This window comes from Camelus bactrianus, chromosome 8 (assembly GCF_048773025.1).
Source record: "Camelus bactrianus isolate YW-2024 breed Bactrian camel chromosome 8, ASM4877302v1, whole genome shotgun sequence".
NCBI lineage: Eukaryota > Metazoa > Chordata > Mammalia > Artiodactyla > Camelidae > Camelus > Camelus bactrianus.
Genome location: NC_133546.1, coordinates 63,736,393 through 63,754,788, shown reverse-complemented (window position 1 = coordinate 63,754,788; position 18,396 = coordinate 63,736,393). Strand labels below are relative to the sequence as shown.

The following is an 18,396-nucleotide window of genomic DNA, read 5'->3' as shown; positions in this document are numbered from 1 at the left end:
TAACGACAATGTAAAATATGGTCTAGCTGGCTCTTCCCTGAGGGGGAAGAAAGAGTTGGTTGAGGATGGATTAGTGCAGTGAACAGCGGATAAGATCATAGGAGAACTGACTTGGGTTATAAATACAATCAGCTGTACTAAGCCTGCAAGCCTGAGGAATTCTTATGTACAACATATCTTCTCTCTTGCTAATGTTTTTCGGGTCAGTGCAAACAAACTTGGTCTTGTATATCTGCATCACTGCACCTACATACACCCGTCACTGCAGGACTAGGAGAATGTGCAGTTACTCCCATGTGAATTGGTTACCACTGTTGGCAACTGTGTTAGCTTACAGCCTTGCTTGATCTCCTCGCTCCACATCCTAAGGGGATCGAGTCCACTCAAAGAAATCAGGACTGATGGAGGGGAAGTCAAAATTCCAAGTCTCCTTACTGGTCCTCCCAGTTCCATTCTAGTCCCTTATTTCCAATCTTTTAACCACATAGTGGCCAGAATCATCTGTTAAATCTTTCATTGGATACCATCATTCCTCTGCTTCAAATACCTCAATGGCCCCCCAAATGGATGGAGAATAACAATGAAACTCTACCATGACCCACAAGGCCAGCATGTGACTCCTTCCTAGGTCAACCTCATCTCACGCCACCCTCACCACTTTCAGACCTCTGAAGACACAATTTCCTTCAACTCAAATGCTTTTTTTCTGGTTTTCACAAGCAAACTCCTCATCCTTCATGTATCAGCTAAAACACTGTCTCCTCAGAGACCATCCCTGACTACACCACGAAAGGAGGTCTCCCTGTTAGTCTTTATCTCTGCCCTCTGTTCACTTCTTTCATAACACAAGCTGTGCTCACGTCTTTCTTTGTTCACCCAAAGATCAAAGGCATGCCGCATTTTACTGTGTTTTGCAGATACTGCATTTTTTACAAATGGAAAGCTTGTGGTAATTCTTCATTGAATGAGTCCCTTGGTGCCATTTTTCCAGTAGCATTTGCTCATTTTGTGTCTCTGAGTCACATACGGGTATTTCTCCCAATATTTTGAACTTTTTCATTATTATTCTATTTGTTACGGTGATCTGTGATCAGTGATCTTTGATGTTACTATTGCAAAAAGACTACAACTCATGGAAGGCTCAGACAACAGTTAAAAGGTTTTCAACAATAAAGTATTTTTAAATTAAGGTATGTACATTGGCTTTTTAGACATAATGGTGTTGCACAACTTAACAGACTACAGTACAGTGTAAACCTAACTTTTATATGCACAGGGAAACCAAAAAAATTTGTGATTCACTTTATTGCAATATTCAATTTCTTGTGGTTGTCTGGAACCAAACCTGCAGTATCTGTGAGATACTCTGTACTTGTAAACTCCACAAAGGTAGAAAATACAACTTTTATTTACCTATACTCAGATTAGTAAAATGCCTGGCGTGCAGTGGACACTCAGTAAGTTTGTTAAAGAAAGGAAGGGGAGAAGAAATCATGAACACAGAGAATCAGCAAAAAGATTCTGTAGAAGTGGCAGAGCTGGGAAGAAAAAAGAGAGAGAGGACCTTCCAGAACTGAGTTGTTTGACAATGTTGTCTGACAATTTCTAAAACTAGGTTTAAACATTAAATTATTGTCATTAAATCAATCACTGTTAGAAACTTTTTAAAGTGAAACCATATTTAAACAGTATCTCTATGGAATATCAATTAGAATTAATTCTTTATAAGTAAACACTCCAGTATTTGGGAGAATAATCTTAATTAACAATACAATATACAATTTTAGCTTTTGAGAATCAGAGTACATATTAGTCAATGAGGAGAAGCCCAAGAAGCTGTATGTTAAGAATGCGGCTTCTCTTAACAACTCAGATCCACGGGAGGAAATATAATGAGTCTAAGAAGACTCAACATTAGTCTGGGAGAATGTGATGGTTAATTTTATGTGCCACCCTGGCTAGGCATGGTACCCAGATAGTTCGTCAAACATTAGTCTAGATGTTTCTGTAAAGGTAATTTTTAGGTGAGATTAACATTTAAATTAGTAGACTTTGAACAAAGCAGATTACCTTCCATAATGTGGATGGGCCTCATTCGGTCAGTTGAAGACCTTACTAGAAAAGACTTAAAATGACCTCTGCCAAGGGAGAGGGAATTTTGCCCGCGGGATACTTTTGGAGTCAAACACAGCATCAGCTCCTCCCTGGGTGTCCAGCCTGGCGGGCTCCCCTACAGATTCTGGACTGGCCAGCCTCCACAATTGTGTGGGCCAAACCCTTAAAATAAATCTTTCTCTACACACGCATACATTATTGGTCCTCTTTTTCTGGAAAACCCTAACACAGAGGACTACAAGGTAGAAAAATGAATTCAAGTCCCAATGCTGGTATTTACAACCTACGTGATACTGAGTTTCCTTGGATGATTGTTTTCAACTATAAAATAAATAGATTTTAAAAACCAACAACTACCAAGTGTTAATGACTCCATCTCCATATACTGTGTATCAATCACTGTTTCCAAATAAGTGTGAACTGAAAATGTACATAAAAGCAATTTTAACTAAGCTCTTCTTTATTTACTCATTTTAAAACTAGTATGAGTATATCAATTAATTAAGCACAAATTAATAGATGTTCTGATAGTTAAAATCCAAAGTACTTTCCATGGTAGAAAATACTGGAAAAAATCCTAAGGTAACACTGAATCCATCAAACACATGGCATTTATTTGGCACACTGTCCATAAAAATTAACTTCTTCCATTAGGGAAATAATATACTTACACATTTTCAGCTTTTAAAATAAATTACCTCATTACATAATGAAAATGTTTTATTTCACAAAGCAGAACTGTTTTTGTAAAATGTGTAAAATGATACCTTCCAAATTATTATAAATGTCATTCATTCAGCCACCAGACAATTCTAATAAGACTAGAATTTATATTCATAAATGAACATTTTCTTTGCTTAGAAAGAAATGAAATTCAATCACTTTCATGACTTATTTTAAGTAGATAATGACTTAATTTGGAATTCTATCAAATATTTTATAAATTTTACTACAGTGAATATAATGTACTATAAAATATATAGTATGGAGCTAAAATTGACAACTTCAATTATAACTTTAAAGAGTTAAAATTTATACTATAAAATAACCTAGGTATAAAATATCCAACATGTTTAAAGGTTATAAAATAATTCTTAGACAACATTAAATACAGATTAAAACTGATGAAAACAGATCTTTGCATTTTCAGAAGCATACCTAAGAAGCATGTAGGAAATTTTGGAAAGAATAATGAAAACAAACTCTAACATGGCTATTTCCCCTCAACTACTGATTAGGGGAGGGGGGCATTGGTGGGTAGAAGCATTGCCTCAGGGGAGATTCTTCCTAATAATTCCTCCACTAACTAAAATTGTAACAAAGGCATAGAAAACACATAAAAATATACAACAGTTTAAAAGTATACATAGAAAAACAAATAGTCTGAAAAAAAACTACAAAAAATTTTAAAATTAGATCAGAAGAATGTAATTACCTCAAATGAGAAAATGCCAACATTAAACTTTTTATCCACTCAAACTGGAGAAATGAGGAAACCGAAACATTACAAGCAGGATACAGCTGTGCGGACTGACCTGTGCCTGTGTGTCTGTCTAGGGGAGGGAGTAGGAATTTTGATGAGATGAGTCATCACATCACTTGAAATCTGTTTAAAATCCATCTTATATGAAAACGTATTATTTTTAATAAACCCTGAGATGGTGATTTAAAGCTGTTACTAAAAACTTTCTGAATCAGAAAGCAGGGTTATTTGAAATGATGTGTGAGTTACTTGTAAGATGTTCCAAATATCTGACGCTATACACCTTGTACAGGCTGCTCTTTTAAAAATTCACAGAATTTTCTAGTTATAAGTGCACAATCACACCCAATGTGAGAATGTCACTCATAATGTGTATGACCAGTGATTATCCAAACCACACAAATGTTTCCAATGATGGAGAATAAGGAAAGTCTATCCCAAAGTCAGATAAACTATCAGAAAAGTTTCCTTTACATTGAAGTTAAGTCTACATCCCTGTAATAATTTCTATCTACTGATTTCAGTTCTACATTGTGAGGCGATTCTAGGCAGGTACACTCTTTTTTCACATGAAAATCTTCCAAATAACTCATGACTTAGTTAAACTTACTTCCCTTTCAAGTCTTTTCTTTTCATCTACACACTTCTATTTCCCCCAACTCTTTCTCATATAATAACTTTTCAAGAACTGTCACTGGTTTGGTCACTCTTCTCTGGAATCATCTCAGTTTGCCAATGACCTTTCAAAAATACAGCATCCAAAAATAAACACAATATTCCAGATGTGATCTAGGCTATGCAATGTAAAGGGCTATTTATTGCCTCCTTGTTAAAAGAATTCCTTACTTTTAGTGAAAACTGGAGTTTATAATCCTTCTAAAAATATGTAACAACACCCAAATTAATATATTTTCAGAAATACTACCTGAGATAAAACTTAGTAATTTTTTGTAATTTTCCATATGCTGTGTGTAAACTTAAGTCAAAACACCTGGGTGTACCACACAGATTACAGTAAAGTTATTTTTGGATCCTAAACTTAAATTTCCATTCAAGTTCTCCACACTTAAAAGTCTCTAGCTGTATACGGAGACTCGATGAACTGTTACTTTACACTTCTTAAGGGTCTTTTACAGTAAAAGTTTCAATGCCTTGCAAAAGAGATTTATACGTCTATGCATGCATTTAGACAATCCTTAGATCCTGATGGGAAAAAATAATGTTTGAATCATGCCTACATTTTTTCCATTCTCCAAATTTTTCCTAATTAAGGAAATACTTAGGAAAGAAGATAGTTTGGTATTTTAAACCACCTCTGGGCACGCTGAATTTCCAGTACTTAAGATACAGGCTACCCTACCTCAGTTCTATTCAGCACAAATTGCATATACACTCTCATAAATACGACATTTAGTCTGCTCAGAAAAAAAATAGTTAATGTGAACTAATTAGTAGTTCAAGAAATCACCATCATCTAAATCTCCATTATAATGAAAATCCACTTTTTGCAAATAATTATCTCTAAAATAATCAACTGAGGTAATAAGAGACCCGACCTAGCCGAGATATTTTATCTAACTTGTCTCATAGTATCTTTGAAAAAAAATTATACCATGTAGTGCTGCTTCTCATACTTTAAAACAGGGTAGATGTATTAGGCCTATTTCAAAGGAAATGAAACAAATGAAGGAAAGAATATTTTTGAATAAGCATAAGTCAAAAATCAAAGGCTTATTACTGTAGGCAAAGGGTAAAAGGCTTATTAATAACTGACATTCAAATGATCACTTTTCTAGACACATTTAAAAAATTAGCTGCTCCCTTAAATATCAACCATCTGAATTTCTAGAGATTCTAATATAATGAAAATGTAGAAACAGAAAATTCTAACACAATAAAAAATGAAAATTACAAACTGAACCAGGGCTGTAAGCCAAAAACATTCTCTGGTTTTCAAAAGTCTCCTAAATATTTCTAAAGATTCTAAAGTGGCTTAACCGAAGAAAGCCAAGTCCAATCAAGAACAGTCCTGGTCCACTTGGGCAGATCTGTATCCAAGACCACTTAGAGGTGTGGACCCTTTGCTAACCCCTTCCCAGAAACTTCCACAGCTCTGAGAGTGACATGACCTAGGAGGGCGAGAGATGTCTGTTAACCTCTGGGCACTGAACCACCTGATAGTTTACATCACAATGGATCACGACGGATAACTAGATAAAACTATTAAAAATACCACAGCCTTGTGGGGTTAAACATTTAATTTCCGCTTTTAAAACTGCCTGAGAAACCATATAACCCTATTTCTTTTCCATAAGCAACTTACACTCTCCTTATGTATAACTGATTAATGAGTTATTAAAGTACTTACAGCTTGATAAAGTAAAATTGCCATCATAAACCTACATAGCACATCATAAAAATTGATTATGTTTAAGAAAACTGGGTAGATTTAAAATGAGAACGTTTATGAAACGATACAATATGAAAGTGTTCATTCTATTAACAATTAATTTGATAGTTATAAGCTGCAGCATATAATGAGAGCATTCTTGGGTTAAAAAAGTATTAGCTTTGGGAAGGCTTCTTTTTATATTTATTCCTTTGAAGCTTCTTTTCTTACTGCTATTTCACAAACCAAATATCAATTAAAACGGACACCCTCACCCTATAAGACTACATAATTTGCTGAACTTTTGGCCTATCAGCAGAAACTACATGTTTCCGTTATGAGTAAACAAACTCCATTTATAGTCACAGTCTAACTGCGGTCATGGTTATGACTGTTTCTGTATTACTAGGTATACATCCTCATATGAAATTATACATGAGGTTAAAAAAGAAAGCTTACTCTTCACAATTCAAATAACAAATGCTGTACTTCAAATTCTTTTTTGGAATTCCAAAGGAAATAGGTATACAAATGAACAATAAATATAGAAAAATTATTTCAGGTTTTTGTTTTGGTTCATCTTAGTATTTCCTTTTAAGCATTTCTCTAAGAATTTTCTAGGAAAAAATAAACTAAAAAAAAAGAAAATATCTTATTGATTGCTTTCTTTGACAATTAGCTTGCTAATAATCTTAGTCAATGTCAAAATTCAAAATAGGTACCATTTATGTAGTGTATATAATGTGTGAGTTAAAATACTAGGATCTTTAAAAATATTATCTACAAAGTTCCACGTCCATACATTTAACTGCCTATTAGACACCACTCCCCAACTTTGGACGTCCGAGAGACATTTAAAACTCAGCATGTCCTGAAAAGAACTATCCATCTCTCTTACAAACACATTCTATTCTGTTGAAGCTCGGTGAGTAACACCATCATCCATTTTCAAGAAATCCAGAAGCTATAATAAAACTAGCTGTAATAACCACTCCTCGGGAAAAGCTACCTTGTGCCCAGATTATGGTAGGTATATTATCTATATTGAATCTAATCTTGCCATTCAAAACACCTTGCAAAACAGGTGTTATTCTGAGAAATCTTACAGTAAAGAATCTGTTTAATTTTAGTTAATTCAGGTTTTCTCCAATTAATTTGAGCACTGAATGCTTTTTTCACCTAATTTTTGGCAAACCAATTGGTATCAGTAGGATCAAACTTTGGAAACACTTTTTTTAAAAACTATCACCGACAAACTGTTGTATTAGCTCCTCTTTTTGCCAAAATAACTATCAGTGATGTACTGCATAAAGATGAGTAGTTGAAAGGAGTATATGTGTTTAAACTTGTCTATATTTCACCAAAGTTTTACTTCTTCACTGCTTGATTCCTTGGAATGAAGCTAATTTCTTTCAGATTTATTATATACGAGAATTTACCTATTAGAACAATATGCTTAAAACAGTAGGAGAAATAAAGAACATATCAATACTTCAAATTTTTCTTTGTGAGTGAATGAACAGAGTAATATTAAGTTACTATCTCTACTAGGTAGCAAACAACACACATTAATCCAGCACCAACCAGACATGAAGCTTAAACAGCATGGGAAATACAGGAATAAATCTTTAGATGTGTGCAATCTAGTTGGGACTAAATGAAAGTAAAATGCCAACAAAAGAAACCAAGAGGGGTTAAAAAAAAAAAAAAGAACCTGTAGATAGAACAGATTGTTGGCTGCCAGAGGTGGGGGGTTTGGGGAATGGGAGAAGTGGATGAAGAAGGTCAAAAGTTACAAACTTCCAGTTATAAAATAAGTCATGGGATGTAATAAACAGCATGGTGACTGTAGTTAATAATAGTATTATTAACTATAAAGCATCACTATATACAATACTATGTGATAACAGTATGACATATTTGAAAGTTGCTAAGAGTAGATTTTAATAGTTCTCATCACAAGAAAAAATTTTTGTAACTATGCATGGTGACCGATGCTAACTAGACTTATTGTGGTGATCATTTCACAGTACATACAAGTAGCGAATCATTAGGTTATATACCCAGAACTAATATGTTATATGTCAAGTATACCTCAATTTAAAAACTGAAATAAATTGAATTTAAAAAGAAAAGAGACCAAGAGTACTTGGATAGAACATTTGAAATATTCAAAGTAGGAACATGATTAACTGCCAAAGGCATAGTAAAATGATATGTAGCCAATAAGAACTCATAGGAGAGGGAGATGATTCTTGGAAAAAAATGCAGTGTAAAATACAGCAGTTAGAAATATTTCCAAAGAAATTACCTAAATCTGCTTTAGCTGTTCTTTACATATGTCTGCAGTATCAATTTGCACAAAACTTTTCTTAAAGAAAGTTTCACAGAACACAAGTAATTTAAGTAACACAGTAGGATCAGCATTGAGCAAAAACATAAAGAACTGTCTTCAGCTTCCCAAAATCACAACTCTGTCTACAAATTAGCCACAGTTAGATGTGTTGACATATACCCTACCAAATCCTGAAAATTCTGCAAGAACTGAATGTTACGGGAATAAGATAATCTAAGCAAACTCAACAACATTCTTAAAAATCATTATCCATGACATCTTGAAAAACTCACACAAAGTACTATGCCAAAGAGAAAAGAAATTCCACACAAACCCCACAAATGAATATTCCAGCATCATACCTTAAGAATGTTAGAAGTAGAGTTATTCATATAAGAATTCATTTTTGGACACCGAGCCAGATTTTAATGCCATACTCAAAATGAAAAATAACTATCTAGCCACAGAAAAGTATCATGCCATTAAGATAAATTAAGAAGTATAAGATCAAAAGATATGTCTGTTTGCAACTGTATTAAGCTCAGTACTTGTACTATTAACCCTTAACTTTCACTAATTATGTTCCTAATTGCTACCACCAAGCCCACAAAGTAAATATAATAAGAGGTGTAATCCTCCTGTTTAGTTTCTAAACGTCTTAGAATATGTACTGTTGCAGCAGGGAGGACTGAAGAGACATCTGTAAATTTTGGCTTAAAAAAAACTGCTATATGTTAACTGATGCCTGAAAGACCCATCGTTATTCAAATACAATCACAACTTCCTTTCTAAATACAGTATCTAAATACATGCCACATAACACATTTTCAGACAGGTTTCTTTCTTTTTTTTTTTTAAATACTCATGGAAGAAGCTGTGAGAATTATTCTACTAAAGAATTAAGGAGGGTGGGATCAAAATGGTGGAGTAGGATGACCCTGAACTCACCCCCTGCCATGGACTCACACCAAAATCACAACTACTTAAGAGCAGCTATCCACAAGAACAACCTAGAAACTAGCAGAAAAGACTTTCCATAACTAAAGATAGACAAAGAAGGAGCCACAATGAGATGGGTAGAAGACATAAGTCTACTTGGGACCCACATGCCCAAGCTGGTGACCCACAAACAGGAGGGCTACCACAGCTGCAGAGGTCGTCCCGGAGGAGTGAGAGATCTGAGCACCACACTGTGCTCTGCAGCCTGGGGATCCTGCACCAGGAAGATGAGGCCCCACAGCATCTGGCTTGGAAACCAGCGGGCTTTACATTTGGGAGAGCAGCAGCAATATTAGAAACAGAGACTCTTCTCTTGAAGGAGAATCACAAACTCATAAGCTGAGTCCCAGCATAGAGGCAGCAATCTGAAAGGCGCCTAGGTGAAACCCACTTGTTGATATTGGAGAGCGTTCCAGAGAGGCAGGTGACAGCTGGGAATCCCCGTGTGGTTGGAGATGCTGGCAACAGTCATTTTGGGGATCTCACTGTACTGTGTTGATACAGGTGCTGGCAAGCACCATCTTGGAATTCTCCCTCAAGCCTATGAACTCCAGGGCCCTGCCCCACCCACCAGTGCACCCACAGAAACCACACAGGGCAGGGCCTTGCAGTCAGCTGGGCCAAGGGCCAGCCCCACGTACCAGCATGCCCACAGTAGTCAGCCCCACCACAACAAAAGGGCACACACAGCCCACACAGGGGGCACCATACAGCTCTGGTGATCAGAAGGGAGTGCGCTGCTGGGCCCCATAGTATGTCTCCTACATAAGACCACTTCTCCAGGATTAGGAGGCATAGCAGACCTACCTAATACACAGAAATAAACAACGAATTAGGCAAAATAAGGAGACAGAGGAATATGTTCCAACTGTAAGAACAAGACAAAACCTCAGAAAAAGAACTAAATGAAACTAAGATAAGCAATAAATCTACAAAAGAGTTCAAAGTAATGATCACAAAGATGCTCACCAACTCAGGAGAAGAATGGATGAACACAGTGAGAATTTCCACAAATAGTTAAAAAATATAAAAATGAACCAATCAGAGCTGAAGAATACAACAGAACAAAAGATACACTATGAGGATTACAGTAGATTAGATGATACATAAGAATGAAACAGCAATCTGGAAGACAGACAGAATGAAAATCACCCAATATATTTGCAAATGATATATCCAATAATGGATTAATATCTGAAATATATTAAAAACTCATGCAACTCAATATCAAAAAAACAAACAATCCAATTAAAAACTGGGCAAAGGATCTCAATAGACATTTTTCCAAAGAAGACATACAGATGGCAACAGGCACATGAAAAGATGCTCAACATCACTAATCATCAGAGAAATACAAATCAAAACCACAATGATCATATGGTAAGTCTATTTTAGTTTTTTGAGGAATCTCTGTACTGTTTTCCATAATGGCTATACCAAACTACATTCCCACCAACAGTGTAGAAGGGTTCCCTTTTCTCCATACCCTCTCCAGCATTTACCATTTGTGGACTTCTTAATGATGGTCATTCTGACTGGCTTGAGGTGATACCTCAGCAATCCTACTCCTGGGCATATATCCAGAGGGAACTTTAATTTGAAAAGATACACGCACCCCAGTGTTCACAGCAGCACTATTTACAGTAGCCAAGACATGGAAACACTAAATGCCCACTGACAGATGACTTGATAAAGGAGTTGTGGTATATTTATACAATGTAATACTACTCGGTCATAAAAAAAATAATAAAATAATGCCATTTGTAGCAACATGGACTCACACCAAAATCTTTGGTGTGACTTTGGAGATCGTCATTCCAAGTGAAGTAAGTCAGAAAGAGAAAAAAGTATCATATGATATCACTTTTATGTGGAATCTTAAAAAAAAAGACAAACGAATTTATTTACAAAACAGAAATAGACTCACAGACATAGTTACAGGTTACAGGGTGGGGAGGGGTGGGAAGAGATAAATTGGGAGTTCAAGATTTGCAGATACTAAGTACTATATATAAAATAAACAACAAGTTTATACTGCATAGCACACGGAACTATATTCAATATCTTGTAGGAACCTATAATGAAAATGAATATATGTATGTATATGTATGTATGACTAAACTATTGTGCTGTGCACCAGAAATTGACACAACATTGTAAGCTGACTATACTTCATTTAAAAAAAACCACAATGAGATACCACCTCATCTATAGGAATGGTTATCATCAAAAAGACAACAAACAACAAGTGTTGAGGAGGATATGGAGAAAAGGGAACCCTCATGCACTGTTGGTAGGAATGTAAATTGTGCAGTCACCATGAAAAACAGTATGGAAGTTCCTCAAAAAATTAAAAATAGAACTACCATACAATCCAGCAACTTCACTTCCAGATATATACCTGAAGAAAACAAAAACACTAATTCAAAAAGATATATGCACTCCTATGTTCACCGCAGCATTATTTACAACATCCAAGATATGGAAGCAACCCAAGTGTCCACTGATAGATGATGGGTAAAGAAAATGTGATGTGTGTATATATATGAATATATACACATATATGTATATATATATATAAATATATATACATATATACAATAGGTTATCACTCATAAAAAGGGATGAAATCTTGCCATTTGGAACAACACGGATGGATCTAGGGTATTATGCTAAGTGAGTAAGTCAGAGATAGACAAATACCGTATGATCTCATTTATATCTGGAATCTGAAAAACCAAATGAAAACAGACTCATAGATACAGAAAATAAACAGGTGGTTATTAGAGGTGAGCGAGGCGGGAGGCTGGGCAAAATAGGTGAAGGGAATTAAGAGATACAACCTTCCAGTCATAAAATAAATAAGTCCCAGGGACGTAATATACAGCATAAGAGAAATGATCAATAATATTGCAATAACTTTATACGGGGACAAATGGTTACTAGACTTATTGTGGTGATCACTTTATAATATATTTAAATGTCAAATTACTCTCTTCTTGACCTGAAACTAACACAACACTGTACAATAAAAACAACTAAACGTCTATCGACAGATGACTGGATAAAGAAGCTATGGTATTTATGGCTGAATAGTATTCCATTGTATAAGTATACCACATCTTCTGTATCCAGTCATCTGTTGATGGACATTTAGGCTGTTTCCATGTCTTGGCTATCGTAAATAGTGCTGCTATGAACACTGGGGTGCAGGTGTCATTCTGAAGTAGGGCTCCTTCTAGATATATGCCCAGGAGCAGGATTCCTGGGTCATATGGTAAGTCTATTCCTAGTCTTTTGAGGAATCTCCATACTGTTTTCCACAGTGGCTGTACCAAACTGAATTCCCACCATCAGTATGACAACATAACACCATCTGCAGCAACGTGGATGCTCCTGGAGAATGTCATTCTAAGTGAAGTTAGCCAGAAAGAGAAAAATACCATATGAGTCGCTCATATGTGGAATCTAAAAAACAAAACAAAAAAACAAAAACAAATACAAAACAGAAACAGACTCATAGACACAGAATTCAAACTTGCGGTTGCCAAGGGGGCGTGAGGTGGGAAGGGATAGACTGGGATTTCAAAACGTAGAATAGATAAACAAGATTATACTGTATAGCACAGGGAAATATATACAAGATTTTGTGGTAGCTCATAGCGAAAAAAGAAATGTGACAATGAATGTGTATGTTCATGTATAACTGAAAAATTGTACTCTACACTGGAATTTGACACAACATTGTAAAATGATTATAAATCAATAAAAAAAAGTTAAAAAAAAAAGAAAGGTGGCCAATTTGAAAAAAAAAAAGAAGCTATGGTATATTTACACAATGGAATACTACTCAGTCAGAAAAAAAGAATAAAATAATGCCACTTGTAGCAACATAGATGGACCTGAGATTGTCATCCTAAGTGAAACAAGCCAGAAAGAGAAAGAAAAATACTAGATGATATCACTTATATGTGGAATCTAAAAAAAAAAAAAAGACAAATGAACTTATTTATAAAATAGAAACAGACTCACAGACATTGAAAACAAACTTGTGGTTACCGGCGGGGAATGGTGTGGGAAGGGATGAACTGGGAGTTCACTGCAGATACTAACTAATATAAATAAAATAGATAAATAACAAATTTATTCTGTATAGTACAGGGAACTATACTCAATATCTTGTAATAACTTATGGTGAAGAATATAAAAACGAATATACATATGTTCATGTACGATGGAAGCATTATGCTGTACACCAGAAATTGACACAACACTACAAACTGACTATATGTCAATAAAAGATATATATATAAAAAAATGTGGATAAAGGATGTTGGGCTGTAGTATTATTCCCACGTTACAGGGGAGGGAGCTGAAGCACAGAAAGGTTAATTAATTTATTCGAGACTAAAACAAGTGGCAAAACCAGTAAGTGAAAGCAGGCAATCTACTCATACTTCTCACTACTGCTCCAGGAAGCCTCCAATTCAACAGGAACTCCTCGAGACTTGATCCAGAAACTGAACTCTTACCCTAATTCATTGTTTTCCTCCTAAACTGAGCCACCATTCTCACTAACTGGGCTTCCTATAATAGCCTGCTAACCAGGTTACCCGATTCTTCTACCCATTTAACTAACAATAAAAGCCAATGTTCTTTAAAATAGCCCACAGGAAACTATAGGTTCTGCATCCTCCCTTTTACCGTCCATCTGTGACCTCACCGACAACCCTCCCCTCTCCCACTCCACTCCAGCTACCCTGTCTCTGTGCCCCTCCTGGTCTCCAGGCGTGTTCCCGCTGCGGGCCTTGGCAGTGACTATTCCTCCTGCCTGGTACATTTCCCCTTGAATGTACATGACTCCCCTTCTCATTCCTCCAATGACATCTTCCAATGATACTTACAATGTCCACTCCATTTAAAATTGCTACTGCCCCTCCCACAAAGCAAGTGGCACTCTGTATGCCCCTTTTCTTGCTCTGTTCTTTCTTTCTTCATAATACTTGTTACCTTCCAACATTCTAGACAACTTACTTATTTTTTATTCACCTGCCTGTCTCTTCTGCTCCTGAATTTATATATATACCATGTATCTTATGGCCTTAGAAAACCATCTAGTACATAGTAGGTGTTCAAAAAGTAATTGTTGATATTGAGATTTCTACGTAAACTTCAACCCAAATACTTGGAGCTAAGTTCTTGTACATTTCTTACAGCTGTTAGCATTTCTCAGTATCTCATAGAAAAGTTAGAATTTCAATAAATATACTTAAATTACATTTTAAAACAGCTAAGTTTTATACACTAATGCTTTTATTAAGAGTCTCTGTTTATGTAGAAATACGTTTTATAGACATGGACAGATGTTAATGTCACTCAGAGAAACAGGTAAAAAATAATTTAAATAGTATAATCCTTTCTATAAGGAAAACAGTATGTATTTGTATGTATCAGGTTTTTTGGCATGATGACATTAGGCATTTTTAAAATATTTCTTCCTACTACATATATTCATATTTCCTCATTTTTTCAGTAATGAATATGTATAATTTGTATGATTAAAAATGAATATACTTATAATACCCAAAACAGAATTATTCATCACAATATAATTACTAGCTAAATTCTAACTCTTACTTCTCTAGGAAAAAAATTCATTCATTGTTAACATATAAATTATTTATAATTGTATAAATATATAAATGCAACATAGATCTGTGCTATTAATGTAATTTAACCAACCATCTACAAATATTTATCTAATTCTTCTCTTTATACAAGGGATAATGTGGCTAATATCGTTATACAAAAGGTACTGTGGCAAAGTGTGCTAAATATTATCACTACAGCAATGTATCTTCGTGAAACCTACATATTCAATCTAACTTTCAGACATTACCTCTGAAATACCCCTTTCAATGACAGCACTTTCAATAAGCTTTTATATTTGTGGTATAAACTAATAAACATTCTTTTTTATCTTTACATACAAAACCGTAAGTAGCACAAATATGTTCAACTTGAGCTTTTGCTGTTGCTGAAAAGCATTAGTATTTATTTACTTCAATTGTTCCTTGTTCTAAAAGTATTTAAAGTAATACAATAAATAAAGGTAGAGTTTTAGAAAATTGTATTAAAGTTATAAAATGTATTAAAGTAATAAAATGAAAAAAGTAAAGCTATGAATTAGAAAAACTGTATATTTCACATCTCTTCAAAGGTGATCATAATTTCACTTAAAAGAAAACAAAAGAGCCAGTGTTAATGCCAACACTGAATTTAGAAAATTATGACCTATTACCAAAAAAAGTTCATTTAATGTCTGTAAAAGGAAACCTAAATTGGTTTATAAAAAAATATCTTCCCATGATCTTAAATCAAGAAAATACTGTTTTTTAATGTTATATATATTTTTATACTTAATATTCTTTTAAATGAAGTTTGATTTAGATTTTTCCAAACTTCAGTTCCACTCGATAATTTTTAAATTACAAAACTCTTGCAAAGAAATAAATAAAGACACAAGTTGTATTTAAAATAAAAGTTTACATACCTTGGCTTCCGAAAGGCTAAGCTGTATTGCTGACATGCCAGACCCACCGTGGGGGTATAGACAATAGGCATGAATTTCTCGATGTCAGACAGTAGCACTCTATAAAAGAGCTTCTCATTTCTATCTTGAAGATCCATTAAGAGAAGATACCTGTGGAAATTGTCTATAATTAGATCTATATCCCAACAAAGTCATAAAACAGCTGTTTAGATTTCTAACTAAACATTTTTGAACAAAGTATTCAATGTTTTTTAGGTCACACAGAAAAAATCTGATGGAAAAAGACTTTAGAAATGTTCCTAGTAATCTCAAAGGATGAAGAACCCTAAAACCTGAACTAGTGTCATCCAAACATTAAAATCAGTGCTGAAACAGCAGTTCTGTTTAATATTTGGAAAGACTTTATCCCTATTTTAAAATGAAAGACAAATGAAAATATCATTATAAATATAGTTTAAACATTAACTAAGTAAATAGAAAGACCACTCTTTAACTTGCAGTACTGAATAGTCACGGGAAATGACAAGCAGAAAATGTGAATGTAGCACTGACCCTGAAAATTCCTAAGTTCAAGGGACTTTTCTTGTTTATATCAAATGGTCTTTTTCTTTCTAGAGGCATTTCTGACCCAGAATTATCTTTCTAAATATCAACCTTATCGTGTTACCTGTAACCTTCAATCAGTTATAGAATAAAACTCAAGCTGCTTGGTACAACTTAAAAGAATTTTGCAACATTATCCTTAATAGTCTTACCAGCCTTTTTGGATTGATTCTCCTTCCCTGGAATACTTGAAAACACACAGAATTTGAAGTCAGAGATACAAGGACTCTAATGCTTGGCAAATAGACAAGTTATTCCAAACCAAAAAAGTAACATTTGGGAAGAAGATGATGACTTTTAGACATGCTAAAATTGATTCAGCAATGTGGAAGTCATCATTGCTTAATCAGTGATCAATTCTCAGACCTTATCTTACTTTATTTATTGGAATATTTGACGCCAATGGCATTCTCTAGGGCTGGACACACTTTCTCTATCTGCCTTCCAGGCCCCTGTATTTTCTTGGGTTTCCTATTTCACTGATCATTCTTTCTCTGTTTCTTTGCTGTTTTCTCCTCTTCGCTGGAAGCTCTCTAATAGCCATCTCTAATCTATTAGGAGATTATGCCAGATTTGCTAAAAGATAGTCCAAATCTAAACATCTTCATTGCTACCACCCTGGATCTAAACCACCATCATCTCTTGCCTGGATTCCTGTGAGAGTCTTAATACTCTCCCTTCTTACATTCCATTCTCCAGTTTGCACTTGTCTTCTGGAAATACAGCTCAGAACATGCTGACCTTCTGTTCAAAATCTTGAATGGCGCCCCCTTTCAGAGTAACAGCAGAAGTCCTTCAGTGGCCTTCCTAATCTGTCTTTACATGATCTGTCCTCCACGACCTCACTAACTTCCTCTCCTAACCTCCCTTCCTCACCTCGCTCACTCTGCTCCAGACAGGTCTCCCTGCTGGTCCTTGAACACAGCAGCACAAGAACACTGTTCCTCAGATTTCGTCATGGCTAACCACCCCACTACCTTTTATTACTTGCTCATAACTCACCTTCTCAATGAAGTCCATCCTGGCCACGCAACTGGGTCCATCCTGACAATGCGAAGTGACCATACCCACCCCCCAGCATTCTCAGTCCCTCTTACCCTACCTTATCTTTTCTTTTCTTTATTAGCATTTGATACTTCCTAGCATATTAAATAATTTACTTATTATTTTACTATTTACAACTTTCTAAAAAATAATTAAAAAAAAATAAACTACATCAGTTCTGTGAGGGCAGAGATCATTGTCTGTAATCCCAGCATCTAAAAGAGCACCTGATAGGGAGGATATAGCTCAGTGGTAGAGCACGTGCTTAGCATGCACAAGGTCCTGGGTTCAATCCCTGGTGCTTCCATTAATAAATAAAGAAACCTAGTTACTCCCCTAAAAAACAAAAACAAACAAATAAAAGAGCACGTGACACTGAACTGATGCTCAATATATCTTTGAAGAACAGTCTGTGATAAAGAAAGTCACTAGCTCTAAGGAGGCAGCTGATAAAATGGCCCAGGAAAAGAATACAAAGTAAAAACAGATGCCACTGAAGGAAGGACTTAAGAAACAAGTGAAAGGGATAGTAAAGGAGTTTAAGCAGCAGCAAATATGCACGTTGAACAAACTGAGTTAGCCTTTCCCCACTGCCCCCGTCATCACCTATGGGCTCAATAAGACAAGTCGCCATGGCAGGGATGGAGGTTATGCATGGGCTCAGCAAAGTGGACTTCCACCCACCAAGGCCAACTTGGCGACTGACACTGCTGAGCGCCCAATCCGCCAACAACAGAGACCAACACTAAGCCCCTGATATGCCACAACTCTGTGGGGTCATCAGCAAGCTACCTGGTGGCAGGTGGATTATAGTGGATTGCTTCCATCATGGAAGGAACAGTATTTGTTCTTACTTGAACAGACACTCTGTATGA

At 35.4% G+C, this 18,396-nt stretch overlaps 1 protein-coding gene across 2 annotated transcripts in view; it reads right to left on the bottom strand.

Annotated features, from left to right (window-relative positions):
• Positions 1-18,396, bottom strand: part of ME1 (malic enzyme 1) — a 174,298-nt gene that overhangs the window by 126,364 nt on the left and 29,538 nt on the right. For both annotated transcript variants that reach the window (XM_074368678.1, XM_045508607.2), the window contains exon 3: positions 15,875-16,024. In XM_074368678.1, coding sequence (XP_074224779.1) covers positions 15,875-16,024 — 150 coding nt within the window. The remainder of the gene's footprint in view (positions 1-15,874; positions 16,025-18,396) is intronic.